This window comes from Rhinolophus hipposideros (genome assembly GCF_964194185.1).
Source record: "Rhinolophus hipposideros genome assembly, chromosome: 10".
Taxonomy (NCBI): Eukaryota; Metazoa; Chordata; class Mammalia; order Chiroptera; family Rhinolophidae; genus Rhinolophus; species Rhinolophus hipposideros.
In genome coordinates, this window is record NC_138056.1 from 6407636 (window position 1) to 6434649 (window position 27014).

General features: G+C 52.9%; 5 protein-coding genes across 11 annotated transcripts; 3 read left to right on the plus strand and 2 right to left on the minus strand.

Annotated features, from left to right (window-relative positions):
* Nucleotides 1-6099: 6099 nt before the first annotated feature.
* Nucleotides 6100-13665, plus strand: SYVN1 (synoviolin 1). 5 transcript variants are annotated; one of them, XM_081064744.1, is made up of 16 exons: nt 6100-6451; nt 7291-7439; nt 7664-7756; nt 7845-7997; nt 8135-8183; nt 8614-8717; nt 9350-9476; nt 9568-9667; nt 9762-9827; nt 9924-10040; nt 10122-10285; nt 10543-10671; nt 10762-10914; nt 11005-11191; nt 12242-12393; nt 12469-13665. In XM_081064744.1, the coding sequence occupies exons 2-16, from the start codon at nt 7308-7310 to the stop codon at nt 12573-12575; spliced, it is 1833 nt and encodes a 610-aa protein (XP_080920870.1). In that variant the 5' UTR covers nt 6100-6451; nt 7291-7307; the 3' UTR covers nt 12576-13665. The 5 variants fall into 5 exon arrangements, with proteins under 5 accessions (XP_080920870.1, XP_080920869.1, XP_080920867.1 ...); XM_081064743.1 differs by having other exon boundaries at nt 6342-6451; nt 10765-10914; XM_081064745.1 differs by lacking the exon at nt 6100-6451 and adding an exon at nt 6736-6957.
* On the minus strand, nt 13570-17288 carry MRPL49 (mitochondrial ribosomal protein L49). 2 transcript variants are annotated; one of them, XM_081064746.1, is made up of 5 exons: nt 17134-17288; nt 16015-16165; nt 15074-15198; nt 14902-14964; nt 13570-13799 (listed from the first exon to the last, which is right to left on the minus strand). In XM_081064746.1, the coding sequence occupies exons 1-5, from the start codon at nt 17209-17211 to the stop codon at nt 13617-13619; spliced, it is 600 nt and encodes a 199-aa protein (XP_080920872.1). In that variant the 5' UTR covers nt 17212-17288; the 3' UTR covers nt 13570-13616. The 2 variants fall into 2 exon arrangements, with proteins under 2 accessions (XP_080920872.1, XP_080920873.1); XM_081064747.1 differs by lacking the exon at nt 13570-13799 and having other exon boundaries at nt 14685-14964; nt 17134-17286.
* A 63-nt stretch (nt 17289-17351) lies between these two features.
* FAU (FAU ubiquitin like and ribosomal protein S30 fusion) lies at nt 17352-18810 on the plus strand. The gene is made up of 5 exons (XM_081064748.1): nt 17352-17482; nt 17723-17805; nt 17898-18042; nt 18459-18514; nt 18637-18810. The coding sequence occupies exons 2-5, from the start codon at nt 17731-17733 to the stop codon at nt 18760-18762; spliced, it is 402 nt and encodes a 133-aa protein (XP_080920874.1). The 5' UTR covers nt 17352-17482; nt 17723-17730; the 3' UTR covers nt 18763-18810.
* Nucleotides 18811-20155: 1345 nt separating this feature from the next.
* ZNHIT2 (zinc finger HIT-type containing 2) lies at nt 20156-22196 on the plus strand. Its single transcript, XM_081064263.1, has one exon. It carries the CDS (start codon nt 20958-20960, stop codon nt 22158-22160), a length of 1203 nt encoding a protein of 400 aa, XP_080920389.1. The 5' UTR covers nt 20156-20957; the 3' UTR covers nt 22161-22196.
* Nucleotides 22197-22337: 141 nt separating this feature from the next.
* TM7SF2 (transmembrane 7 superfamily member 2) lies at nt 22338-26927 on the minus strand. 2 transcript variants are annotated; one of them, XM_081064262.1, is made up of 10 exons: nt 26820-26927; nt 26028-26224; nt 25877-25931; nt 25286-25483; nt 25104-25207; nt 23762-23881; nt 23506-23674; nt 23199-23279; nt 23000-23122; nt 22338-22687 (listed from the first exon to the last, which is right to left on the minus strand). In XM_081064262.1, the coding sequence occupies exons 2-10, from the start codon at nt 26208-26210 to the stop codon at nt 22527-22529; spliced, it is 1194 nt and encodes a 397-aa protein (XP_080920388.1). In that variant the 5' UTR covers nt 26211-26224; nt 26820-26927; the 3' UTR covers nt 22338-22526. The 2 variants fall into 2 exon arrangements, with proteins under 2 accessions (XP_080920388.1, XP_080920387.1); XM_081064261.1 differs by having other exon boundaries at nt 26653-26877.
* Nucleotides 26928-27014: the final 87 nt, after the last annotated feature.

Here is a 27014-nt window from a genome sequence, read left to right on the forward strand (position 1 = left end):
TTACTTAATCTGTGCCTCAGTATCTTCATCTATAAAACAGTCATGATAATAGTACTTGGCTCATAGGATTGTTTTGAGGATTAAAACCATGTCTGACAGTCAGAGCTCAATACATAAGGGCTGTATGATTATCATTACAATTTACATCATATTCAAAGAAGTTATTTTTTTGATTCTGAGCCCTGCCCTGATGGACGTCACAGACACAGGAGCAATTACAACATAGGGTCAGATGAGGCTGTGTTCACATTGGGTCAATGCCATGGGCACCAGGAGGAGGGGGAAGTCTCACTCAGGTCCATGGCTGATGCTTGAAAGTGTCTGGTTGTATGCTAAGGATTTCCTAGGCAAATAGGAGAGGGAAAACATCTTATACAAAGGAGGAGCAAAACAGAAGAAAGCTAGCCTGAAGAGAGAAGCAGAGTTTTGGGAATGGGAACATGTTAAGTTCAGCCACAACACAAAGTACATGATGGGGAATGGGGGAGGCAGGCTGGAAGCGGATCATGCAAGAATCCAAACGCCCAGTTAGGAAGGCCTTATGTCAGAGCAGTGAGGCCCAAAACAATTCACTTATCCAACCATCCACCCATCCATCCATCCATCCATCCATCCATCCATCCATCCATCCATCCATCCATCCATTTGTTTATTCACTCTTTCAATACTTATTGAGTTCTAATTTTGTACCAGGCCCTGGACCTGGGTCTGGGAACAGGGACACACACCAGATATGGTGCCTATTGTTTGGGTTATCTATTGCTGTGAAACAAACCACCCTAAAACTTAGAGGTTGTAACAGTAACAATCACTTATTGCCTTACCATTTTGCAATTTGGGCAAGGCCTTGAGTGGACAGCTGTTCTCCATGTGGCATCATCTGGAGTAGTTTGGGACCGGAGGGTCTGCTTCTAAGATGGCTCACTATTTGGCTGGTAAGTTGGTGCTGGTTGTTGGCTGAGGTCTGGATTCTCCTCTACACAGGCCTCCCACAGGACTGTTGGGGCTTCCTCACAGCATGGTGGCTGGGTTCCAAGGGATGGAAATAGAAGCTGACAGTTCTTTTAAAGGATAAGCTTAAAGATGGCATGGCATCATTGCCACTGTGTTCTATTGGTTCAAAGCAAGTCACGGGCCAAGGCTAGAATCAAGGGGGTGGAGAATAAATCCCACCTCTCTGTGGGGGAAGTGATTAAAAACTTATGACTATCTAAACACACAAACCTATCAAGGAGTGCAAATCTTTTGCTGCTTAAATTACATTAAACACTGAGGTTGATCAACTGACTGATTGGTTGGGTAATTGATTGTTTTGATTGATAGAACCTAAAGATTACTGTAGTAAATGATATTATACTATATGTATTCTTCTGCAACTTATTTTCATCAACATTGTGTTTGAGAGATTTCTGCTTGTTGAATCTCTTTGTTCATTTTCACTATACTGTACAGTATTCCATTGCATGATTAAATCACAACTTATTTATACATTCTCTTCTAAGGATGCACACTTAGGTGTTTATAATTTTCCTCTACTTATGAACAGTGCAGCAATGAATATCCTCTGTGTATGTTCCTTCTGTACATGTGGGAGTGAACTTGCTGGGACAAAGGGTAGGCACATGTTTAAATTTACTAGATATCGCCAAATCACTCTTCTTTATCCGGCCTCTGTAGAGTTATTTTGCTTCACATTCTTGACACGTGGGGATGTTAACACTTTTTACTTTTTGCCAACACTATGAATGAAAAATTATATCTTATTCTTGTTTAAATATTTATTTACCTAATTATCAGTGAGGTTGAGCATCTTTTCACATTTTTTGGTGATTAAAGTTCCTGTTTACCTGTGTATAACATTTGATCATTTTTCTTTTCTTATCGATTTAGAGTTCTTTTCATATTCTGGATACTCATCCTTAGCCTTCATCCGTCTGTCAGTTGCTTTGCTTTGTTTATAAAATCTTTTAATTATTTTAAAAAATATACAACTTTATTGAAGCATATTTTACATATATAATTTGCCCACTTCAAGTGTACAATTCAATGAATTTTTAGGAAATTTACCAAGTTGTGCAACCATAACCATAAATCAGTTTTAGAACATTTCCATCACCGTAACGTGTTCCCTCGTGACCATCAGCGGTTAATCCTGTTTATGGGATCTTTCAGTACACATAAATTTTGTATTTTAATGTAGTCAAATTTATCCATATTTTCCTTTATGGTTTGTGCTTTTCATGTGTCTTCTTAAAGAAATCCATCCCTACCTCATATTCTCCTCTATTTTCTTCTGAAAGTTTTAAATGTTTGCTTTTTAACATTTAAGTAAATCAGTTCTTCCTAGAGTTGATTTTCGTGTGTGGCGTAAAGTTACTTACCATATGGGTCATCAATTGTCCACACACCATTTATTGCAGGGCCCATCTTTCCCCCAGTCATCTGCATTGCTGTTTCTGTCATATATTTGCTTTCCACACTAGCCTGGATCACTTTCTGAATTTTCTATGTTAGTTCATTGATTTAGTTACCTACCACCTGGACAATATTATGTCTTAGGTACAGTAGATAAAATTATACTTGCTATGGAGGAGAGGTCCCCCATCCTGCATCTCTTCTTAAAAATTGATCTTGATCTTTTGGTCTGTCACATGCATTTAAAAATAAACTCTTAAGTTCCATGAAAAATCCTTTAGATCTAGATTGAAATTTTAGACCAATTTGGGGGAGAATTGAGATTTTTATACTAGTTAGCTTGTTACCCTCTGGGTCTAATAAAGTCTTGTGTTGTCTGTATATGGGGAGGAGGAATGGAAGTACTTAACTACTGAGTCATCTTAAAAATATTTATTGGTCTCTTCATGTTTTCTATTTTGTGTTGGGCCAGTTTTAACACATCTTTTATTTTCTAGGGAATTGTTCACTTCACCTAAGTTTTCAAACTTATTTCCATAAAAATGCACCTACTAGATCCTTATTATTTTGAAATCTCTGCTGTGTCTGTGGTTACATTTTTTCTTTTTCCTTCATTATATTGTGTATTTGTAACTTTAACTTTATTTTCTTGATCAGTCTTGCCAGAGGTTTGTCTATTTTAAAAGCTTATTCAAAGATCCTCTTTGAACTTTGTTAATCTTCTCTATTTTAGCTTTATCTATTTTATTAATTTCCATTTTATCTTTGTCATTTCCTTGACTTTTATTGATGTAATTCATACTTCACAATATTCACAATTTTAAATTGTACAATTCAGTGGTTTTATGTATATTTAGAAAGCTGTGAAACTGTCACCACTATATATTACAGAACATTTTTATCAGGCCACCCCGCCCCCCAAAAAAACCATACCCATTAGTAATCACTTCCCATTCCCCACTCCACCAACCCCTAGCAACCATTACTTTGTCTATATGAATTTAATTATTCTGGATATTTTACATAAATGGAATGATATAATACATGGCCTGTTATGTCTGGCTTCTTTCACTTAGCAGAATGTTTTCTTTCTTTTCTTTTCTTTTCTTTTTTTTTTTAGCAGAATGTTTTCAAGGTGTGTCAGTGGTGTAGCCTGTGTCAGTGCTTTGTTACTGTCTATAGCTGACTACTACTCCATTGTATGGATATATTATATTTTGTTTATCCACACATGGACATTTGGGTTGTTTCCACTTATTGGCTATTATGAATAATGCTGCTATGAACATTTGTGTACAAGTGTTTGTGTGAATAGTTGTTTTCAATTCTCTTGGGTATATACCTAGGAGTGGAATTTCTAGGTCATATGGTAATTCTACATTTAACTTATTGAGGAATTGCCAAACTGTTTTCCAAAGCATCTGTACAATTTTACCAGAAATGCATGAGGGTAACAATTTCTCTACATCCTTCCTAACATGTTATAGTTGGTCTTTTTAATTATAACATCCTAATGGGTGTGAAGTGGATCTCATGGTGGTTTTGATTTGCACATTCATAACGTGACTATTGGCCATTTTTATATCTTCTTTGAATAAATTTCTATTTAAATCCTTTGCCCATAAAATTGGGTTACTTGTCTTTTTATTATTGAGTTGTAAGAGTGTTTTTTATATAGTCTAGATACAAGTCCCTTATCGAATATATGATTTGCAAATATTTTATCCCGTTCTGTGGATTGTCTTTTCATTTTCTTGATGGTGCCCTCTGAAGCACATTTTAAAATTTTGATGAAATCCAATTTATCTAGTTTTTCTTTTGTTACGGTGCTTTTGGTGTCATATCCAAGAAACCATTATCTAACCCAAGGTCATAAAGAAGTATGCCTAAGTTTTCTTTTAAGACTTTTATAACTTTAAGTCTTACATTTAGGTCTTTGATCCATTTTGAGCTAATTTTTGTGTATGCACCACTTATTAACAAAACTATTCTTTCCCTCATTGCATCATCTTGGCACCCTTGTTGATAATCAGTTGTTCATAAATGTATGGGTTTACTTCTGGACTCTTAATTCTATTCCATTGATTTATTTGTCTGTCTTGATCATTGTGGCTTCATAGTAACTTTTTAAATCAAGAAGTATGAGTACTCCAACTTCATTCTTCCTTTTTTCTCTTTACTTCTTTCTTTTCAGAACTGTTTTCTCTAGTCTGGATCTCACACATTTCAACATAAATTTTAAGATCACCTTGTCAATTTTTGCAGTAAAGGCAGCTGGCATTTTGATAAGGACTGTAGAATTTTTAGATCAATTTTGGGGAGTATTGCCATTTAATAATATTAAGTCTTTGAATCTATACCTTTGAAGTATCTTTCCATTTGTTTAGACATTTAATTTTGTTTTAGTGATGTTTTGTTAATATTCACTGTACCAATATTATGCTTCTTATTTTTTGCCAACACTTGTTATAATCTTATGCTTCTTTTGCTAAATTTATTCATAAGCATTTTTTGTGTGCATTGTAAATCGAATTGTTTTCTTGATTTCATTTTTGGGTTGTTCATTGCTGGTGTATAAAATTGTAATTGATTTTTGCATATTAGTAACCTTCTATCCTGCAACCTTGTTGAACTCATTTATTAATTCTAATGTCACTAGAAAGGTACAGATGGCTTTATGGGGAGCCAACTCAGTAACAGGTTACAAGCTAAAGTTATCAGGCAAATTGAAGTCAGCACGTGGTGGTGACCGTGGCTGAGGCCAACAGTACAGAAATTTAGAGTCAGAGAGACTCAGTGCCAATCCCAGAACAGGTCTTGTTAAATCTCTGAACCTCAATTGTCCCACATATAAAATTAGGATAGCACCACCTAGCTCATAAACTTTAACGACTGATAATTAAATGAAACGACGGAAACAAGGCGCAAAGTGGGTGCATTAGCTCCAAACTGTCAATGAGCGGTCTGGGTTGGCAGTGACGGAGACACAAACTGAAATAAATACAATGCAGCCCAAGACGAGGGGATGCTGTGCCTAAGGCCCAGAACTGAACAATAAAGCACAGCAAAGCAGCAGGCACCGGGAGCATTGCGAGCATGCAGCGTCGAACTCAATCCCTTTGCACAGAACGTTACCGTCCTAAGATAAGCAGGCATTAAAGGTCGGCCTTCTACTCACTCCGAGGCACACCTAACTGCCCCTCCCCTTCCTGGCGCAGCAAATGTCCCCCCAAGGCAGACACTGTTCACCCACCCGCCCCCCGACTACGCCTACCCCACTCTCCGCCCCCTGGGGTTGGACCTAGTCCTAGGCAACGCTGCCTTCCGCCCCTAGCAACCTCTCACCTGCTTTTCTATTCCTATAGGCCTGCAAATTTCCTTTCTTTTTCTTATTGGTCCGCGTAACTCTATGTTGACCAATCAGTAGCAGCCACGGGGACCCATCTCACTCCCACACAATTTGGGGGTGATCGCGGAGGAAGCAAATTTTTATTTTCTGAATCCAGTTTTCCAAGAAAGCATCTTATTTGCCAATGTGTTGTGCATCCCCCTGGAATGAGTCTCTAAAACATTTTTTCTTAAGCATGTAACGTCCATCCTTCGCCTACTCCCCCCTCCAAGTGGTACGACCCACACGATGCTCCACCTTCCAGCCACTTTCAGAGTCTGAGTCCCCCACTGGATAGAGAACACTCGGCGGCGGAGACGGTACCATCTGTGACTAATAAATAGGGGGATTCCAACCACCTCCAGGGTTACCCTGTTCCGCTTCCACCACCTCTTGCATCTCTTGCTCGAACCGTGGGCACGAACTCCAGATACGGTGGTGGGACGACTGCTCCCCGCACCAAGGGAGAGGCGCGCGATGCGGAAAAGGGAAGAGTGCGCTTGGTACCGTCCACGCCGCGCCCCGCGCTGCCGGAAGTGAGGTGTCTCATCCCCCGAAGTTCCGGCTCGCAGGGGGTGGGGAGTGTTGTTAACCGGAGCCGCCTCCGCAGTCGCGGGGATTGAGCCGGCTCGCGGCGTTGGGCTCCTGGTGAGTAGGTCGGGATCGTGCCCAGGTTGTGGTTGTAGTCGGGACCTGGCCCATCCCCTTGAGGTCTCCGGGGTTGGCGCGCCCCTGAGCCCCGCCGCCCGCTTTCGGCCTGTCAGCTGGCGGTAGACCTCAGGCGCCCGCGCGCCCGCTCTCCTGAGGCTGGGCCCCACCTGCGACGCTGGTAGCTCCAGGCGCTCACAGGTGCTCGGCCGCGGGGGCGACTAGGGTCCCTCTCAGTCCCACCACTGCGTCCTAACGGTCGGCCATTCCTCTGGTGCCCCGAGTTGCCGCTGCCCCAGGGGTTGGGAGCGCCGGGGTTCCAGACCGACGTACTCCGCCCGCTCCCGCGCGGCCCGCGTCGGAGCTGCCCACCCTGGCAGAGCTGTCACCGGCGATGTCGCCTCTCCGGCTGCACCCTCCAGCGCCTTGGCTTCTCCCAGTCCAGGCCGCACGTTCGCGCTTCTGGAGATTTCTTTTGCATCCTACCGCATCATCTTCACTTTAGGGTTAGTGGTAGCAGTTCTCCCCTCTCCAGCATTGCTGCCTTTCCTCGCAGCTCCCTAGGGACGGCGGCTTGGCAGGCGGCTTGGAAAGAGCCCTAGATTTGAAACAACACTGACCCAGGCTCCAGGCCTTGCGTCAGTGCGATCACTTAACCCCTTTTGAGTCTCAGCTTTCTTGTTTGTAAAACGGAGTGTGTGCTATTCTCGATGTGATGGAGATTATGAGGGTGAAATGAGGATTTTTGTTGTTGTTGTCCTAGTCACTGACTGCGTTTCAGGCACCAGGTTTGCAGCATATGGGGCAGCACCCAAGTTTTCTTTCCTGTCCCCGTGCAGGTCTCCAGGCCAGGGCAATGTTCCGCACCGCAGTGATGATGGCGGCCAGCCTGGCGCTGACCGGGGCCGTGGTGGCTCATGCCTACTACCTCAAGCACCAGTTCTACCCCACCGTGGTGTACCTGACCAAGTCGAGCCCCAGCATGGCAGTGAGTTGAGCTCAGGGAGGGAGGGACTCAGTCGGAGGGAAGGAGGAGGTTGCTTGGGTCGGGGTGGGGCCAGAGGTAAGGTCAGTAGGAGAGAAGTGAAGTAGCCACCAGCTGCTTAACTTTGAATAAACTGGGGTGGGGACGCAAGGAGGTTCCTGAATGATGAGCCCCAGGCAGAGCAAAGCGGAAAGTGACCTCAAACAATAGCCTCTCCTTACTCCTAGGTTCTGTACATCCAGGCTTTCGTCCTCGTCTTCCTCTTGGGCAAGGTGATGGGCAAGGTGTTCTTTGGACAGTTGAGGGCAGCAGAGATGGAGGTAAGATGTGCGTGGCCCCTAAGGAGAGGGCCTGGCGGCTGAGCAAGCCGAATGCCTGAGTTTCACATCATTCCTTGCCAACCCCTAGCACCTTCTGGAACGTTCCTGGTATGCTGTCACTGAAACTTGTCTGGCCTTCACCGTCTTTCGGGATGACTTCAGCCCCCGCTTTGTCGCCCTCTTCACTCTCCTTCTCTTCCTCAAGTGTTTTCACTGGCTGGCTGAGGACCGTGTGGACTTTGTGAGTCGAGTCGGGTTCTCTGGAGCAGACAGGAGCCAGGGAGTGGCCGGTGGGCAGGCTTGTGGGGTAAGGGCTGGGTTGGGGCTGTGGGGTGAGCCCCAGCCTTCCTGACAGGCCCCTTCTCTGCTCTGCCTCAGATGGAACGCAGCCCCAATATCTCCTGGCTCTTTCACTGCCGCATTATCTGTGAGTGAGACCCAAGCGAGGGGAGAGGAGGAGGGAGCCGGAGGGAGACAAGGCACCATGGAGGATTGGAACGTGAAAAGTTACTGGCCATGGACTTGTACCTTAGAGCACAGGCTGCCCCCTGAGCCCACAGCTGTACAGGAAAGATAATTTAGGAAGTTCATTTGCATAGTCTCTGCCTGTTCCACTCCATAGCTTTCAACGGCCTGGCCCCTTAGCTCTTTGCCTCCTCACCTGGCTCTTGGGCCACCCCGATGCCCCCCCCAGGCAGAATTGGAGTTCCCGGGGGGCCGGGTACAGTGGAGTGTGCCCACCTGACTAGATGGCTGGGGCCATGGTGGGCTTGAGGGTGGGAGCTGTCTTAGAGCAGGAAGTGGCTGCCAGGCCCTGGGCTGACCCCTCCAACCCCCCACTTGGGGGGTCCCCACAGCCCTTATGTTCCTCCTGGGTATCCTGGACTTCCTCTTCGTCAGCCATGCCTATCACAGCATCCTGACCCGTGGGGCCTCTGTGCAGCTGGTGTTTGGCTTTGAGGTAAAAGTGGCTTGGGAGGTTGGGAGGACAAGCCTGAGGTGGCACTGCATGTGCCTTGAATAACCCAACAAACCCTTGCTGACACCTGCTCTGAGGCCAGCCCCAGGCAGGCCACCAAGGAGCAGCCAGCAGTCAGGCCCAGCCCGCTACCACCCACTCCTAGGAGAGTGGGGGAGGCACAGAAAGAGACACCTGTGGAGGAGCCCCGACCTGGCTGCAGGGAAGGCTGCCTTCCTGGAAGCCAATCCCAGAGGAGCTGGCTATTGATGGACAGGAGGAATTAGCTTGATGGACACCTGGGGAGGTGTGTCCCTGGCAGAGGAAGAATGCGTTCATTGACCACGGCTCACATTGAGGAGTGCTTTCTGGATGCCAGGCCCTGTGCTGAGCACTTGACCTGCATCTCTTCGTCAGCAAAGCAACAGTTATAAAGGAGCAGTTCATGGTGTCACGTTGCAGACGGGCAAACCGCAGTGCTGAGGTCGAGTGGGTTAGGGAGTGGAGGAGCTAGGCGGACCCCAACTGTGTCCAAGCCATGCTGCACCATCGCACCCTGCTGTGCAGAGGCCTGGGCGCGACAGTGCGGCTGGAGCACGGCGGGCCACGTGCTGATGTGCCCCCGCCCCCCACAGTACGCCATCCTGATGACCATGGTGCTCACCATTTTCATCAAGTACATCCTGCACTCCGTGGACCTCCAGAGCGAAAACCCCTGGGACAACAAGGCTGTGTACATGCTCTACACGGAGCTCTTTACAGGTGAGAGGAGCCTGGGCCGCCCGGCCGCGCCGAGTCCCGGCCCTGCGGCCCAGGCCGTGACCTGCTGCTCTCTGCACCCCCTTCTCCCCAGGCTTCATTAAGGTGCTCCTGTACATGGCTTTCATGACCATCATGATCAAGGTGCACACCTTCCCTCTCTTCGCCATCCGGCCTATGTACCTGGCCATGAGGTGAGCCCAGCCCAGCCAGCGTGCCCCGCCACACCTCACCCCTATCTGCTCCTTCACCTCCCTCTCCCAATTTTCACTGAAACTCTTCTTTCAGGCAGTTCAAGAAAGCTGTCACAGACGCCATCATGTCTCGCCGAGCGATCCGCAACATGAACACACTGTAAGTGGGCCTGTCCCAGGTGCTGTCCCATGCTGTATCCCAGGTCCCCGCGTCTCCAGTTGCAGTCTTGACTTGTCCTTGGCCTATCCCAACCAGGTACCCAGATGCCACCCCAGAGGAACTCCAGGCAATGGACAATGTCTGCATCATCTGTCGAGAAGAGATGGTGACTGGTGCCAAGAGACTGCCCTGCAACCACATTTTCCATACCAGGTGGGGAGGGCCCTGGGGAGCCGGGCTCTGCGAGGCAGGCCCCCAGGGACCCGCTGACCAGGGCCTGGTCTTGATCCTCAGCTGCCTGCGCTCCTGGTTCCAGCGGCAGCAGACCTGCCCTACCTGCCGTATGGATGTCCTTCGTGCGTCGCTGCCAACCCAGTCACCACCGCCCCCTGAACCTGCAGATCAGGGGCCACCACCTGCCCCCCACCCACCACCACTCCTGCCCCAGCCCCCCAATTGTGAGTTGCCGCTTTTTTGACCATCTAGCACACTGCTGGGTTGGGTGGGCAATACTGAGGGAAATCAGAGTCCCTGCCATCTAGAAGCTCCGTCTGGATGGCGGGGAGGGTACAAGAAGAGCCACAGAGGGTTGCAGTAAGTGTGATCCGTGCTGAGCTCAGAGAGGACCTACGGGAGCAGAGGACACAGCTCCCAATAACTGGGCCCTTGCCTGTGCTTTGGACCTGTCTCACCAAGTCCTGTCTTCTCTTTGCAGTCCCCCAGGGCCTCCTGCCTCCCTTTCCTCCAGGCATGTTCCCGCTGTGGCCCCCCATGGGCCCCTTTCCACCCGTCCCACCTCCCCCCAGCTCAGGAGAGGCTGTGGCCCCTCCATCCACCAGTGCAGGTGAGCCTTTTGGGTACTGCGACGGCCAGGGTGTGGGAGGAATGCAAGCGCCCTCTCGACACTCACTGACTTCCTGTTCTTGCTCTTTAGCAGCCCTTTCTCGGCCCAGTGGAGCAGCCACAACCACAGCTGCTTCTGCTGCCTCTGGCTCGGCACCTGGCTCTGCCCCCGCCGAGGCCGCCCCTGCCCCGGGCTTCCCCTTCCCCCCTCCCTGGATGGGCATGCCACTGCCTCCACCCTTTGGTAAGCAGGGCCGTGCTGAGGGTTGTTCTGGAGGGTGGGTGGGGGGTGTCAGGCCCAGGCAGCCCAGGCTGAGCCTCTTGTCTCTCTCAGCCTTCCCCCCAATGCCCGTGCCCCCTGCTGGCTTTGCTGGGCTGACCCCAGAGGAGCTGCGGGCTCTGGAAGGCCACGAGCGGCAGCACCTGGAGGCGCGGCTGCAGAGCCTGCGGAACATCCACACGCTGCTGGACGCAGCCATGCTGCAAATCAACCAGTACCTCACCGTGCTCGCCTCGTTGGGGTACGTCTGCACGGGGGCTATGGCGGGCCGCAGGGCGTAGGGCTGCCGGGAAGGCCCCCAGCAGGGGGTCTTGGTCTTGTCTCTTCTGCCACCCTGCGGTACCTGTTGACTCAGGCCACCTCGCTGTAGGCACACCCAGGGTCTTAGGGGTCGTGGTGCCATTCATCCTCCCACTGCGGGAGGCCTGCCTGTGTGAGTGAGGACTTGGAGCTGACTTCGAATCTCCTCAGTTACAAAGTCAATTACAGTAGCACCTCGGTTTTCCAACGCCTCCGGTGACGAACATTTTGGGTTATGAATGCGTAAATTTTATGGATCTGTGGTGTCACCAGCTCACGCTAAATTTGCAGTTTTAGGGGTTGATTTTAAAGGTCTGGAACAGGATTAATCCATTTTGTGTTACTTTCTATGGGGAAACTGCCTCAGTTTTCGAAAGTTTCAGAACTCGGTCTTCCAGAACGGATTACTTTTGAAAATCGAGGTACCACTGTACCCATAATCCTCAGTGTTTTAGTTCACCACGTAACACTGTGACTGGGAATCAGTGCCCCTGGTCTGAGACAGCACATAAAGTCACTTGGAGCCAGCCTGGCCTGAGTTCAAATCCTGGTGCCATCACTCACATGCTTTGTGACCATTACCTTATTTGAATAGAGGGGGTTCTCATTCACAGGTCACGTGCACAAAGTGCCCGGCACCCAATAATGACAGCACAGGTGTGAAGGGGAGCTTGAGTCTGAGACCTGAGTGCTCTTTTATTCAGTGGAGTGTCTTAGTGGGTGCTCATAAGGAGCCTGGCACCCCGGGGTGGAGACTGCAGTGTAACAGTGCACAGGCCAGCAGCCCCTGCCTGCGCGTGGTTTACAATAGTCTGGTGTAGGATCACGAGCATTCCTACAACACGCGTCCACTCGTGTCTGCTGGTCACTGGGGCTGCGGGGCCACATCAGTGCTGGACTCTACCTTGCAAGGCTCCCCAAGGGCAGGAGAAGCTGCCCAGATGTGCCAGGATGCCAAAGCCAGGCCCGCCTCTCGTCCCTTCTGTTCTAGGCCCCCCCGGCCTGCCACCTCAGTCAACCCCACTGAGGAGACCGCCCCTACAGTTGTCGCTGCTGCCTCCTCCACCAGCATGCCCAGCTCTGAGGCCACCACCCCATCCCCAGGAGCCTCGCCACTAGCCCCCGAACCCGAAAAGCCTCCAGGTAGTTGTGGTCAGCCTACAGGGGGGTGGGGCGGGGGAATTCTCTGGGTCCCACTTCTGACTTCTCTGTCCCCAGCTCCCGAGTCAGTGGGCACCGAGGAGCTACCCGAGGACGGGGAGCCCGATGCCGCAGAGCTCCGTCGCCGCCGCCTGCAGAAGTTGGAATCCCCTGTTGCCCACTGACACTGCCCCAGTCCTGCCCCCTGCCCCCCTCTCTCGAGCAGCCCTTGCTGGAACATGTCCTGCCACCAAGTGCCAGCTCCCTCTTATCTGTACCAGGGAGTAGTACCAGCTGAGACAGAGGAGGTGGCATGCCCTAGACCAAGGGGGTAGGAGGCCTAAGGCCCCAGCTGACTCCAGCCCTTCCAGTCCCGGGCAGCCAAGGGGACCCTGGGTCAGTTCCAGCCTTCCTCTTCTACCCTTCAGCCCTGGGTTCTGCTGCAGCTGTGCAGCAGAGGGGTACAGCCTCGGAGAAGCCCTCTGCCCCCATCCCTCTCTGGGAGAAGGGGCAGCCCCTCCGAGCACCACCTGTGTGTGTGGCGTCCCGCTGCAGTGCCGGACAGTATTAGCTCCTGTTCCCCAGTGTGGACTCACGGGGCTGGGGGCAGGCTAGGAAATCGCTCCCTGGCCCACCCACTAAGACTGGTACTGATATCCTTACCTTACCCTCAACTCCCTGGAAGCCCTTTGTGGTGGTGGCTGTGTCCCTTATGCCCTGTGGCATTTCCATGCAACCACACAACTCAGGGAAAGGAGTGCCTGGGGCAGAGAGGGAGGGCAGCACTGAGGGACCCTGCCCTGCCCCTCCCCCCAGACCCCTCTCCCCGCAGTTCGTTTAACGTGAGACTCCCTGGTCTTACCCAGCAGCCACTGCCCAGCCTCACTCCAGGCGGAGGGCTTGTGTCTGCTCTGGAACCACTGCAAGCCCCAGAATCCTCGCAAGGCCATTTCTCAACTTTCAGAGTTTAGAAGACTTGGAATTACTTCCTTGCTATTACCTATTGGCTTAAATTTTGTCTTTGAATTTGAATGCTTGACCCCAGGAAAGGAGCAGGAGTGCCAGGCTCCTGATCTTTCTGATTTAGAAAAGGTTCTGGGCCAGGTAGGGAACACAGGAGCCAAGGCCTGCCTGCCTGTCTTTTTCCCTCAGTTTTGTGTTACATGAGTTGCTGGAGAGTTTCAGATGATTATTTAATTTGTAAATATTGTACAAATTTTAATAGCTTAAATTGTATATACAGCCAAATAAAAACTTGCATTAATGATTGGTGGAGCTGGTGTCATAGGATGGATGTGCCGGACTCCTTTTTCTTGCTCAGGCTGTAGACTGCAGAACGGCCTGGAACCAACCTCCAGGAGTGAAAGTTTATACAAACCAGCTCTGTCTTTGGGCACATTGTTACTAAACTAATAGGAAGAGATACCCATTTTACACATGAAGAAACTGAGCCCCCAAAAGGTTAATTACCCTGCCTATGGTAAAAGATTAAGGAGGGGAGCCAGGCTCTGAGGTCTGTCTTAGCCAGTCTGATGCAGGGGTGGAGTTGGAACTCAAGCCTTTGGCCTTGGCGACAGGGCAAGTGTGAAGATTCACTGGCTGTGGGTGGGATGGTATGGCAGAAGCAAAAGGCCACCTTCTTCCTGCCTGCAAAGCAGGTGGCCTCGACACAGGTCAGCAAGCTGGGAATGACGGCCCTGTGCTAGGCTGCCAGGAGCACCCAAGCACCCCCTTGTGGGCAGACCAGCTAGAGCTAATCACAGCTTTCTGGAGCTGGAAACCCAGTCAGGCCCAAATCTGGTCTGGCACTGGGCGGAGGAAACGCCCTTCTACCTCTCCCTGGATAAAAAGGAGCCTAGGGGCTGACATGGGTACTCTGTTTCTGTGCCGGTGCCTAGCACTGCACTTGGAACTGAAGACTTCCAGGACCCACATCTGGCTTCCAGGACCCACATCTAGCAAGGGCTTGGGAACATTAGCAGCAGTGAGGGTCTGAGGGCCAAGGAAGGAATGTGCCCAATGGGTCTGTCCTATGCTCCCCTCCCCTAAACTGGGTGGGCTATTGCTTCCACCAGAGAGGCAGTGAACAACCTCCAGAAACAATGGCTGAGCTCAAGGAGCCCCAATAAAGGGAAAGCAGAAACAGGCCAAAGTCGGGGGTCGTAGGAATAGCAACTGATGCCCCCCAGTAGCTCAGCTGTTTCTAGTGGGTATCCAATGTTACGTAGCCCTCCCCCAGGGCTGGCACCTGTGCAGAGGGTCTCATTTCCCCCTTTATGCAAGCAAGGCCTGCTCTGAAGCTCTTTAGCCCTCACTACCCTGCCCAAGCGCTCAGCCCCATTCCTGCCTGCTCCAACACCCCCTCTCCTGAGAACCCCTGGAATCCAGTCTGTCAGGATGCTGTCATGCAGGCTGCTCAGTGGGGCCTCAGAAGCCCTTCTCTAGGAGCCAGGCTTTGAGCTCCTGTTCAAAGTAGCCCTTGACCCGCAGGGTACCTGTCACCTCATTGACCTGGGTGATAGGTGTCTTCCCCAGCAATGGGCTCAGAAAATCTTCCACATCCTTCTGCAGGGCCTAGGCAAAGGTGACAAATCAAGCCTGGTCAGGACACATCCGCCTCTAGAGGATTCCCATCCCTTCGACCCTCATCCACAATCAGACCCTGACCCCCCCACCCACTTACCCAAATGTCCCCCTCCACCTTCCGGATCACAGTCATCTGGCGGTTGCCATGTGTGATGTCCGTGTAGACAGGGAGATTGTGCATCCGAGAGCGCCGCACAGAGTAGGGTAGGTTGGGCAGGGCGTCTGGGACAGAGAGGGACCGTGATCAGTCAAATCTTTCCAGGCTTCACCCCACCTCAGCCAAGGCCTTTCCCTACTGAGTCTGCAAAGGGTTAGAGCACCCAAAGGCAAAGCCACCTTCAGACTTCAGATCAGAACACCTGCTCTTTCCTGAAGTTTAGAGCCAGGACCAGCTTGTTCACCCTGGTACCCTAAGGCCCAGCACAGGGCCTGGCACCAGAAGGTGCTCAAGAAGAAATGAAATCAGGGTCACGCCTCCCTAGATCTTTAGATCCCACTCGGGGGCCAATCCTTGCCCTTCTCCTCTGGGTCAAGGAAGCTAAATTCAATCTCTGGCACAAAGCGATGGGGATGGATTTCCAAGTACTGACACCTACCACATGCTGGGCTCTGCACTAAGTGCTTTAGGTACCAAACAGATTATCTCCATTTTGCTGAAACTGAGGTTGGGAAAAGCTAAGTGACTAACTCAGATCACACTGGCAATGAATAGCAGAGCCAAATTCGGACCCAGAAGTGCCAACTCCCAAGCTGTGTTCTCAAGTATGGTACACGGCCTACAGGTGGAGGGTGAGGGAGTGGGGGGTGGTGTCCAAGCTCTTGGGTCTTGTCCCTATGCTTCACTTTTCCTTCATGGGAAGACCTCACCCCAGTAGTGTCCATGGACAGGTACTAGTAAAACAGGACTCCATTCCTGGGTCCTTGCTTAAACACGAGACAGGTGCTACCCCGAGAGATCTCAACACAAGTCCTGAACCCACTGAGGAGTTCAGGCCGACCACAAAGAAGCCTTCAAGCCATCCCCATTGCCCAGCTCACCTCTGGGGGGCTGCCAGCCACTAGGAGTAGGATAATGTTCATGCTTTGGGGGTTTTGGGATGCTGGTAGGGGGTAACAGGCGCTCGACAAACTGGTATTCATCAACAGACTCCACGAAGCTGGGGTAATCGGGAGGCCCCTGGGTCTGGCTCTGAGGCGAAAAAAAAGCAAAACAAAAACCAACCATCTCTCCGTCAGCCCATTTACCACCTACCCATCCACATCAGACTTCATTCCTTCTGTCAAGGCGCAGAGTGAGACTGAAAAAGAAGTTCAAGCATTCTGAAGGGGCTGCCTCTCTTAGTCCCTCCTGGGACTCAAATGAGAAGTGTGTGTACACTTTTGAAGAGCCAATTAACCCTAAGTCTGACCGATATAGCATATTTCAGTATTAAAAGTTTCTTCTGAACACTCTACTGAAATATTCTAGTTTTGGGTTAGGTACTTTAAGCAAAAGTGACTGTTTTCTACTCACACTCATCCGATGTGACCCCCCCCCCCATTACCTGGAAGGTTTCCGCCTCATACAGACACTATTGGGCACTGTACTAAGTGCTTTCCGGATATTGTTTTCACTTAATTCTTCTAACGTGACAAATTACGTATCGTATTGCCCTAACGAAGATAAGGCATTAAATGATCTAGTTAGGGTCACACTCCAGAGTCTGTCCTTCCATCTTCCTGCCGAAAGATTCTTTTTGGATACTTCTCCCAACAGTTAACCCGGAGTCCTGATAGGCCGCGGGGGTTACAATGAGAACAGGTAGGAAGAAAAGGTGGCCTGTATATCATGAACTCTAGGTTCCCTGAAGTGTCACTTATGGACGCTGTGGACCACTTTCCCCTTCAAAAAATTAGGCAGAGAGTCGATGTGCAAACCCCTCCCAGCTCTGACTAACCGGGGTTGTCCTCCAATCGGATTCCAACCCCCACACTCTGAAGGGCGCTCCAGGCCCTGCCATCCCTCTTCTCAATCTAGTACCTGAGGTCCAGAAAAGTGCCCCCGATCAGATGGAAAAACTAAGCCCCAAGTAAAAACGCGGTTTTCAGCGTTGCAAGGAATAACAGTGAGTGTCACACCCAGCCCTCCGCCTCCCGCTCCAAATTCAGTGGTCTCACCAGCCGCCGTAGACCGCAGCCCGGTAGGACGCCGGTTCTCCACCCCAGCAACGAAGCTCGAAATACGGCCGCCGCCATCTTGAACCACTCCGTTCACTAGCCTTCTGCGCGCGCAGCTGGCCTGGTCCCGCCCCTTCCTGTGCACGCCTCCCAGGACCGAAAGAGCGCGACGCGAAGCGTAAGGGGGCGGAGCTAGGACGACCGTAGGTAGTACAAATATCCGAGGCCCTCGCAGTCGCTTAGTAGTGACGTGACACGCAGTAGGCGGTGAGGACGTGTGCTCCCTTCCTCCTTCCTCTTTCTCGACTCCATCTTCGCGGTAGCGGTAGCGGTAGCGGCCGCAGTTCAGGTAAGATTTGGGCCACGGCTGGATCCAGGCGACTTACTAGGTTGGCCGCGAGGTCTGACGGCTTGGGAATAACAGAGGAAGAGGGGCTGCTCTGTGGGCCGGGTTCCTGTCACCACCCGACCTCCCTGGCTGGCCTGGCCTGGGGCACGTGAGACCCGCGATCGTCCGCGGCCCGCCACCCACTCCCCGGCTCCCTTACTCCCAGAGCATTTCTTCTCTTACAAGCGTTTCTTTCCTCAGTCGCCGACATGCAGCTCTTTGTTCGCGCCCAAGATCTACACACCCTCGAGGTGACCGGCCGGGAGACCGTCTCCCAGATCAAGGTAAGGCTGCTGCGTGCTCCTGGTGACACCCGCTCGTGTTCTGTAACCGCGCTCCCCACGGGAGCGCTAAGGAGCCTCGCTTTGCCCTGTAGGCCCACGTAGCCTCGCTGGAGGGCATCGCTCCAGAAGACCAAGTCGTGCTCCTGGCAGGCGCGCCCCTGGAGGATGAGGCCACCCTGAGCCAGTGCGGGGTGGAGGCCCTGGCCACTCTGGAGGTGGCTGGCCGCATGCTTGGAGGTGAGTCGGGGAGGACTGTCCTTTGAACTGCTTGTAAACACACAGTGGGTGTGGTGTGGCGATCACTGTCCTCAGTCCACTGTGGTCCTGCCTGTTGAGGTCAGAACTCTTGAGATATTGAGAGGTCCGTGGGAGAACGCCAGAGTATAGTTCTGTTTCAGTCACATCCTTGTCCGTTTCCTCGCTAAAATCAGGTTAGACCGGATCCCCAAGGGGCCCTTCCGTTCTTGTTTAAAGTCGGGGGCTGGACAATCCTGAAGTGAAACCCCAGAATGTACCAGACTAGACGTTCTTGGTCAGGCAGCAAATGTCTGCACCTTTGTTCTCATTCCCTCTTGGGTCCAGCTTGCCTTTAAAAGCTCGAGGGAGAAAGGATTCTTGCTGTCCTCACTGCTTGCTGTCCTTTTCCACCACAGGTAAAGTCCATGGGTCCTTGGCCCGTGCTGGGAAAGTACGAGGTCAGACTCCCAAGGTAAGAGAGTCTTGGTGGTGCCCTTTGGACTTTTGTGTCCCTGTCACCTTCCTCACGAAAGGAGCCTGAGGGAAGGCATGGAAGAGATCAACCAGGGTCTGATTAGCCCTCCTTTTTCCCAGGTGGCCAAACAGGAGAAGAAGAAGAAGAAGACTGGCCGTGCCAAGCGGCGGATGCAGTACAACCGGCGTTTCGTCAATGTCGTGCCCACCTTTGGCAAGAAGAAGGGCCCCAATGCCAACTCTTAAGTCCTTTGTGATCCTGGCTTTCTCCAATAAAGCCACTTAGCCCAGTCATCTCTTTGTTTCCATCTTCATTTGCAGGGCTTTGGGGAGGGACAATGGCTTCTAGTACTGGTGGTATGCCCACTAGGACAGTGAGGTCTCATTTTGGTTTCTTGACAGTGTCAAGGTAGGAGGAGGCAGAGGCCCTTGGCGTGGGGGTGGGGGTGGGGGAGAGAAGTGGTAAACTATAAGAAAACTATAAGGTAACCACGGATGCCAGCCCTTCAAACGTAGAGTTGGGAAAATTTCTATCTCAACTTGATAATTCCTCCAAATACTTCTTTTTTCTTTTTGTTCTTTTAAATAGAGAAGGTAGCAGGAATCACTATAGTGGGAGGTTTTATGGAGGCAGCAATGGAGGGGAGGAGTACCAGTAGAAGATATGATGGGAATGCCAATCTGACCTGTCCCCTAGCTTGGGACCAGCTGTGGCCTTAGTGGAGTCCAGGGCAGGAATCTAGTCGGCCCCAGCTTTGGAAAGCATTGCTTGATTACGTTGGCACTGTGGTGACCTTGTTTGTACTGGCTGGCCTTGCTAATCTAATCACAGCTCTGGTTGGTCAGTTGATTCTTTAGTGTTCCCAAAAGTCAAGTTCTATGGGGTTAATTCAAGGTTCCCTGCTAGCAACACGTGCATGCTCATTCAGTCAGCTAAGGGTTTTGAACCAGCTGCTTTCTGGAATACAGCATACTTTGGAGTAAAGACCTTGGGCTCTAGACTTGGACTGCCTTGAATTTGGGTCCTTACTCTATAACTAATCTCTGCCATCATCCTTTGAGAGTTGTGAGGCTTAAACAAAAGATGTAAAGTGCTTAGATCAGGACCTGCCACATAGTTGAATACAAACATATTGGCTGGTTTTGTCTTTGTAGTTAGACCCGGCCCCCGCCCTTCTAGGAATTTAGGTTCATGTGAGAAAACTAGAACTAGTGTTACAGCCTCAAAGAAAGTACGTAGGATGCTGTAATGAAGGGGGGATGGGTAAAAAGAAAGACTATCACAGGGAACATCTGAGGATGGGATGTGTTGAGACCTGAAACAGAAGGAGCCAATCAAGTGGTGAGATGGGGGAAGTTCCACCTGCGCACTGTGTGCAGAGGTGTGTGGCTTGTCCCCCAGCATGTTGTCAGACATGGAGAGGAGTTTGAGTCCAAGTGCTGTGGACAGTCACCAATGGCGGGGAAGGGTTTTTAGCAAGGGCCTGATGTGATCTGACTTGTGATCTACTATTTTCTCGGGCTGATTTTTCTTGAGAGCTGGCAAGGAAGTTAGGAAACCAGTTAAAGTGGTGTCATCCAGTTGAGAGGCAACAACAGACCAGTGGTGGGTATGCAAAAAATGAACAGACTTGAAGGTTATAAAATCTATTACTGGTTGGCGAATAGGATCCATATTGAAATAAACACAAGGTATTTTGAAGGCAGAACTGACGAGGTGTGATTGGATGTGAGGGACCAAAAAAACCAGAGCTTACTTTTAGGGGTGCCATGGATCAACTCGTCACAGCGCTTGCCGAGTGTGGGTCATCAGCCCCCTACCACAAACTAAGCTTTATTAGGATAGGACCCCTCCTCTTGGCTCAATGTTTTTGGTGCCTAGTGCAGAATCTGCACTTTAAAGATGGATGAACGATAGGTTTAAACCGGAGGAAATCAGCCTTTGCTTTGTTTTGAAGAGGAAACATGTCCCCAAGACACACAGTCTAGGCTAGGTACCCAACTGTGGCCTGGCCTTTCTTCACTCTCCCCCTTATTTGCCTCTGTCCCCTAGTAGAATGGCTGCCCCTCCAGCGCATGGACGCATCTCATCGTGGGCGTAGCACAGTTCCTGGCCCAAAGTAGGTGCTTGGCAGATCGATTTCTGCCGCTGCGCTTTACAGTGCTAAGAAAGCCACCACTAGGGGGCAAGCTGGCACCGACGAAGAGAGCCTGACGCGCTATTTCACACCGCGGTGGGCGGGGCTTACGTCACGACCCGCGCCTGCCCATGCGCTGCTTGGAGAGGGGTGGGGCTTGGTTTCCGAGTGTGGGCGGGAATTGCCTGGAGTCGGCGGAGCTTTGAGCGCTCCGTTGGCCCCACAAAGAGGCGGAAGTAACCGAGAAGCGCCGGAAGTCGCCCGCCCCTGTGCGTTCGCGGGTGGCAGGCTGCGCCGGTTGCCATGGAGCCGGCCGGGCCCTGTAGTTTCTGCCCTGCCGCGGAGGCCCAGCCAGCACGCTACACCTGCCCCCGCTGTAATGTGCCCTACTGCTCGCTGCGCTGCTACCGGGCACATGGCGCCTGCGCCGAAGACTTCTACCGTGACCAAGTGCTGGGAGAGCTCCGCGGCCGCAGCGCCTCGCCCAGCCGCCTGGCCAGCGCCCTCCGCCGGCTGCGTCAGCAACGCGAAACCGAGGACGAGCCCGAGGACGCAGGCCTCAAACCTGGACCGGCACCCGGCGGCCTCTCGGGACTCTGGGAGCGGCTGGCCCCGGCCGAGAAGATTGCCTTCGAGCAGCTGCTGAGCCGTGGCGAGGCGGGGCGGCTGCTGCCCCCGTGGCGGCCGTGGTGGTGGGATCGCAGCGCCGGGCCGCGGCTTCTGGAGGAGCTGGATGATGACGCCTCGGAGCTGGAGCCCCCTCCAGCGAGGACGCCGCCGGAACCCATTAAGGATGCCGCTGCCGCAGGGGACCCGACTGCCGAGGAGACGGTCCTCGGAGACGCCTCCGGGGCCTGCGCGCCCGCCGTGCCCACCCGGATCCCCACGCTGGCCAGCCTGAACCGTGGCCGTGTCTCGCCGCTCGTGGGCTTCCAGTTGCCCAACGTGCTGTTCGCCTACGCACACACTCTTGCTCTGTATCACGGTGGCGACGATGCGCTGCTCTCGGACTTCTGTGCCACTCTGCTCGGCGTTTCAGGAGCCCTGGGCGCCCAGCAAGTCTTTGCCTCTACGGAGGAAGCTCTGCAGGCCGCAGCGCACGTGCTGGAAGCGGGCGAGCATCCACCCGGGCCTCTGGGCACACGGGGTGCCATGCGTGAGGCTGCCCGCATCCTGCTGGGCAAGGGCCCGGCCAACCAGAAGGGCTACACGCTGGCAGCACTGGGGCACTTGGTGCAGACCCTGGGCCGGGCCCGGAAACAGGCCGAGGCTACCGAAGAGCGAGATCGCCTCTACCGGGCCCGCAAGAAATGTCAGTTCCTGCTGGCTTGGACCAATGAAAATGAGGTCACCCTCACAGCCCTGGCTCTGGACTGTGCCAGGGCACACCGAGCCCACGCTGTGGCAGCGGAGGAGGTGGCAGCCCTCACTGGGGAGCTGGAGCAGCTTTGGGGAGGCCCCCTGCCACCTGCTCCCAGGCCTCTCATTGAGGAGTTACCCGGCTGAACCGAGGACCCCTTGTCATCAATAAACCTGTCGGCAGTTCCCATTTCTGAGTGACGTCTGTCTCACCCAACCCCAGACTTTGGGGCCCACAAATCACTTCTCAGCTTCTCTCTGTTCAGGGCTGACCCAGCCAATTTTTAAATACCCCTGCCCCAGAAAGGGAGAGAGGCAGCACCAAGGGTTCCAGATGTTTATCCGAGGAGGAAGAGCAGCCCCTCCACTCCATTTCGGGGTACTGGCTTCATTTTCTTGTTGTCCAAACCACCTCTCAGGCTGTTCACCCCAGCCTGTTGGAGCTCAGGGCAGGGTAGGGTACAGACCCTTGAGTCCTAGGTGTGTGCTGGCAAGTGCATGGGCGAAGCCGCTTCAGTAGATGTAGGGCATGATTCGGTAAGGCACACGCCGGCAGTATTCGTGCCAGGCCAGGCCGTATTTCTGTAGGCACTGCTGCTCGTCCCGGGCCTCTCGATGCACCAGCAAGGCAGTGAAGTAGATGAGGTAGAAGTAGGGCAGCAGGTGGGACACCCCTGTGGGGAAGGGGGCTGTCACCACTCAGCCAGCCCCCCAGTTCACAAAGGTTTCCACACCTAATGGCTCACGGCGGCATGGGGGGCTCAATGGGGAAAGGGCCAGGGTCTGCAGCAAGGAGCCAGCAGTGCTAGACGGGCACAGAGGTCTGCCCCAGCCACATCCTGAGTCTGTCCCCAGCTCCCTGCCTATTCTATTCATTGGGGTGCACCTCTGTTCTCCACACCCAGACTGGGTATCCTGTGGCCACCGCTCCACCTCTGCCCCTCACAAGCATGCGGCCCTGCCCTGTACCCACCCAAGCTACTCACCACAGGGCAAGGACCAGGCCAGAGCCATGATGAGGTCTCCAAGGTAGTTGGGATGGCGGACCATACCCCACCACCCAGACACCAGCAGCTGCCGCCCTGTGGCTGTAGAGATGGTCTCAAGGCCTGGAGAAAGACAGGTAATGGGATGGGGGACCTCCAGGAAGCCCTGGTACCCCACTTCACTAGAAACCCAGCTCACCAGCCACTTTGGGGTCAGAAGGATTCTTGCGGAAGGAGTTTTTCTGGGAATTGGCTCCACGGAAAATGTAGTAACCAACAGCTAGGGGAGAGCAGGATCAGGCGATCAGGGTCGAGGGTCATAGCCTTCTGCTTGAGCATGCCCATCCCCCCACAGCGCAAACCCAGTCTGCCTGGAGACCCAGAACCCAGCCCCCGGCTTCAGAGCCTGAGCCTTAGCACCTACCTAATGGGTGCTGAGCAAACAGTGAATGAGTGAAAGGGGTGGGGGAATGATGAACCCAGCTTGCTGCCCCTTCCTGACTGACCATTGATGAGGCAGATGAATGAGGCCATGGGCAACCCCAGGGGCTGTGGGTGGTACAGCAGGAACTGGGCCTGCAGGCTATAGGTGAAGGGTACCCAGGCTAGGTCCCCAAAGGCCAGCATGAAGCCAAACCCGTCGTGTGTGATGTCCATGGTGGTGAGGACAGCCTCCTGCAGGAACAGAACCCAGACACACTGGCTTAGTCCCTACAAGGTCCTCGGGCCCCCCCCCCTTCCCCCTTGCCAGTCCAACCTCACCTCATTCCAGAGGGCATCACCCACATAGAGTAACTGGAAACCATTGACCAGCCACATGGCCAGTGAGGGACTCCCCCGAAGTTCTGCTTCCTGCAGCAGCAGGGCCAGGTTGATGAGGATCTGGGGGTGGGGGGAAAGACAGGGCAGGCTGTCCCCATCCTGTCTCCACAGAGGGGACAGCACCTGAGTGGAGCGGTGGCCAGCCTCTCCCATCTCTCAACTGTCAATCACTAACTTTCTAGCTCTTTCTTTCTTGAATGGATTCAGCCCCTGTGCCTGGGAGCCGAGATTGCAATGGACCACCCTGGAGGCGTTCCCAGCCTGTTTTCTCCTACTTCGTCCTGTAGTAGTCCCTTTGGGAGAACAGCATAGGGAGCAAATGGACACTTCAGGCTTGAGAGTTAAAACACACCTGGTTTCACACCTTAGCTTCACCACTTGGGCAAGTTGCTTACTCTCTTTGAAGCCCACCTTTCCCACCCCCAGGTGGAAAATGGAGCTAATCATGGGCCTGCATCATGGAGCTGCCTGAGGAATCATTGCCGTGATGCCTGTGAAACACGAAGCACAATGTGTCCGGCACAGAGTAAGTGCTCAGTGGCGCTGCACCACCATTCCGGCAGCAGTAGGCTCAGTGCTGTCCTTCGGTTACCACTTGTAGTTGTCAGGATAATCCTAGGACGCTCTTACTTTATCCCAGTTCTCACACGAGGACATAGCCCTGGGGGCCGGGATCCAGAGGGTAGGCACGTGGCATTCCTCCTGCTTCTGGATAAGGTTTCAAGGGTGACGTGAGGGAGCCTGCTGGAGAGCCTTTGGGAAATCCTGACCACAGTCCAGCACGAGTGATTATAATCAAAAAACATAGTTGGCATGTCGGTGATGGACAGGTTGCTAAACCCAATGATTAGTTCTAAATTCTGCACAGCTTTGACTAGCAAGCAGCGGTAGGATCGCTCTCCTCTTGAAATAGACAAGGCGCTTGACTGCTTTATTTAAAATTGCACCTGCTCTCCTAACTCCTTCCCAGCTTTGCTTTACTCCATAGCACTCGGCATCCCCTGACATGATATATGCATTTACTTTTTCTGTCTCTTTCCCACTAGAATGTAGACTCCATGAGGACAGATCTGTTTTTTCTTTTCTGTAACTTTTTGTTTCTTGTTTCCCAGTACCTAGAGCAGTGTCTAGGGCAAATGGTGGACTCAACAAATATTTGTGGAATGAATGAAGAATTCATTATTTATGTCTGTGCAATACTGGCCCTGCCCTGCTCCAAGCACTGCTCACCCATCCCACCCCTCCTCCTGGCCCCAGGCCCACTCAGCCATGCTCAGCATACCCAGCCGATGAGGCCAGGCCGCAGTTCGCAGAAATATTTGAAGTCAAAGGAACAGATGCGAGGGTTGAGCTCCCGTCCCAGGAAAAAGTCGTAAATGGGATTGCCTGGAGAAGAACGGAGGGTGAAGGTGGAAGCAAGCACCCTCATTTGACTCCATCCACACCCTATGGGACCCCTCTCACCTGAGTTCCCCCCAGGTGCCAGGGCGGAGGCAGGGGCCAGTATTAGAGCCTTCAGATAGAGAAGGAGGCTGAAGATGAAGGCGGTGAGGGTGGCCATAAACGCCAAGGGCAGGAGCATTTCCGGGAGCTCCCTCAGGGGCAGCCCGGCTGACAGCCCCAGGCCCACCAACAAGGCTGTCAGCACCAAGGCCTGGAAGCCTGAATCATAGCACATAGATAGTGAGTCCTGGGAACTGCATCCCTTCACCTCCGCCCCGCAACACACACACACACACACACACACACACACACACACACACACACACCTCAAAGCCCAGGGAGGTCACAGACCTGGCCCCAAGCCATCAGGCTGACACCTTGGCTTTCAGGTCACCCCAGTTACTGCTCTGGTACATAGAGTAGCAGCAAATGCTGCATGTAGGGGTAGAGAGACAGGGGCGTGGATAGGGGAAATAAGATCCCTCAGGTCTGTCCTGGAAGAAGAGGCACGCAACCGAGCTCGGGAGCTCGGGGTCGGGGGGCTAATCCCACTAAGCGCGTAGCTCCACCCCATCCGCGCAACTCCAGCTCAAGGACCCAACCCCCAGGCACCGTTAATGGGGTAGTGCAGGCGACTCTTGTCCTTCAATTCCTGGCCCTCGGCTACCTGCAGGCACAAAGGATCTCTGATGAGGGTGGAGGATGCCTTTCTTTTCGCCGAGCCCCTCCTTCCGCCCACCTCCCCCGCGAGCCGAGTCCACACCTTGCGCGCCGGCAGTAGGTAGAGCGCCACCTGCAGGCCAAGCCAGGTGAGCCACAGCAGCAGCGCCCGCGGGCTCCACAGAGCCTCGGGATCCGGCAGGTAGGGGGGTGGGCCCAGGAGGCGCGCCGGGCCCGAGCGGGCCACCAGGAGCAGGTGGAACATGGTGGCAGGGAGCAGCAGCATCAGCGCCGCAGCGCCTGGGGAAGGGGGCGACTGCGTCGGGCATCCGCTCCCCAACTCTTCCCCGGCCCCCACAGGCGCCCCGTCGTCTCCAGGGCCCCCTCAGCATTCCCATCGTCCTCTTCCATATCCCGTTCTCAGTCCTCAGCCCTCTTCCCTAACTTCCTTCTTGGTACCCGCCTCCAGGGCCCCTTGAAGGCCCTGCTGCTCTTCCGACTCCCTCCAGTCCTCCTCTCCACAACCAACCCCCCCTCCGCCGCTCTGCAGTGTCCAGAACTGGTCCCTCCTCAGTTCCCTCTCCAAACACTCCACCGCAAACCCCCAGATCCCTCTGCCGCCGATACCCCTCAAAGCCTTCCACCTTCCGATCCTGTTCCATCCCCGCTGGCAGCTCACCCCTTCAGGAGCCTCTGGCCCCAGGTCCCCCCATTCTCTGCCCCATTACCCAGGGGTCCCCCGAATTCCAGCGGAGCCCGGGAACCCTGAGGGGCCATGGTCTCTGCTCCGACGGGAGGTGGGGGCTCACAACGGTCCGTCAAAGAAACACTGCCCACCCTTCCCCCAGGAAATGGGCTCGGTGACACGAAGGAAGCGTCCCCACGGAGCCTGCACCTGTCTGGGCTCTGAGCTCCGCGTGAAAGCTCTGGTCCAGATCTCTTTAAATAGACCCGCCCCCGGCCCATCCTGGGCCCAGCAGATCAACCAATCGGCTCTGTGGCGAGTCCGACGCCAGCGGCTCCAAAGCTGCCTCTCAAGCCTCAGCCTCACGACACCACCCCCTGCAAGTCCCGCCCCCGGCAAGCGAAA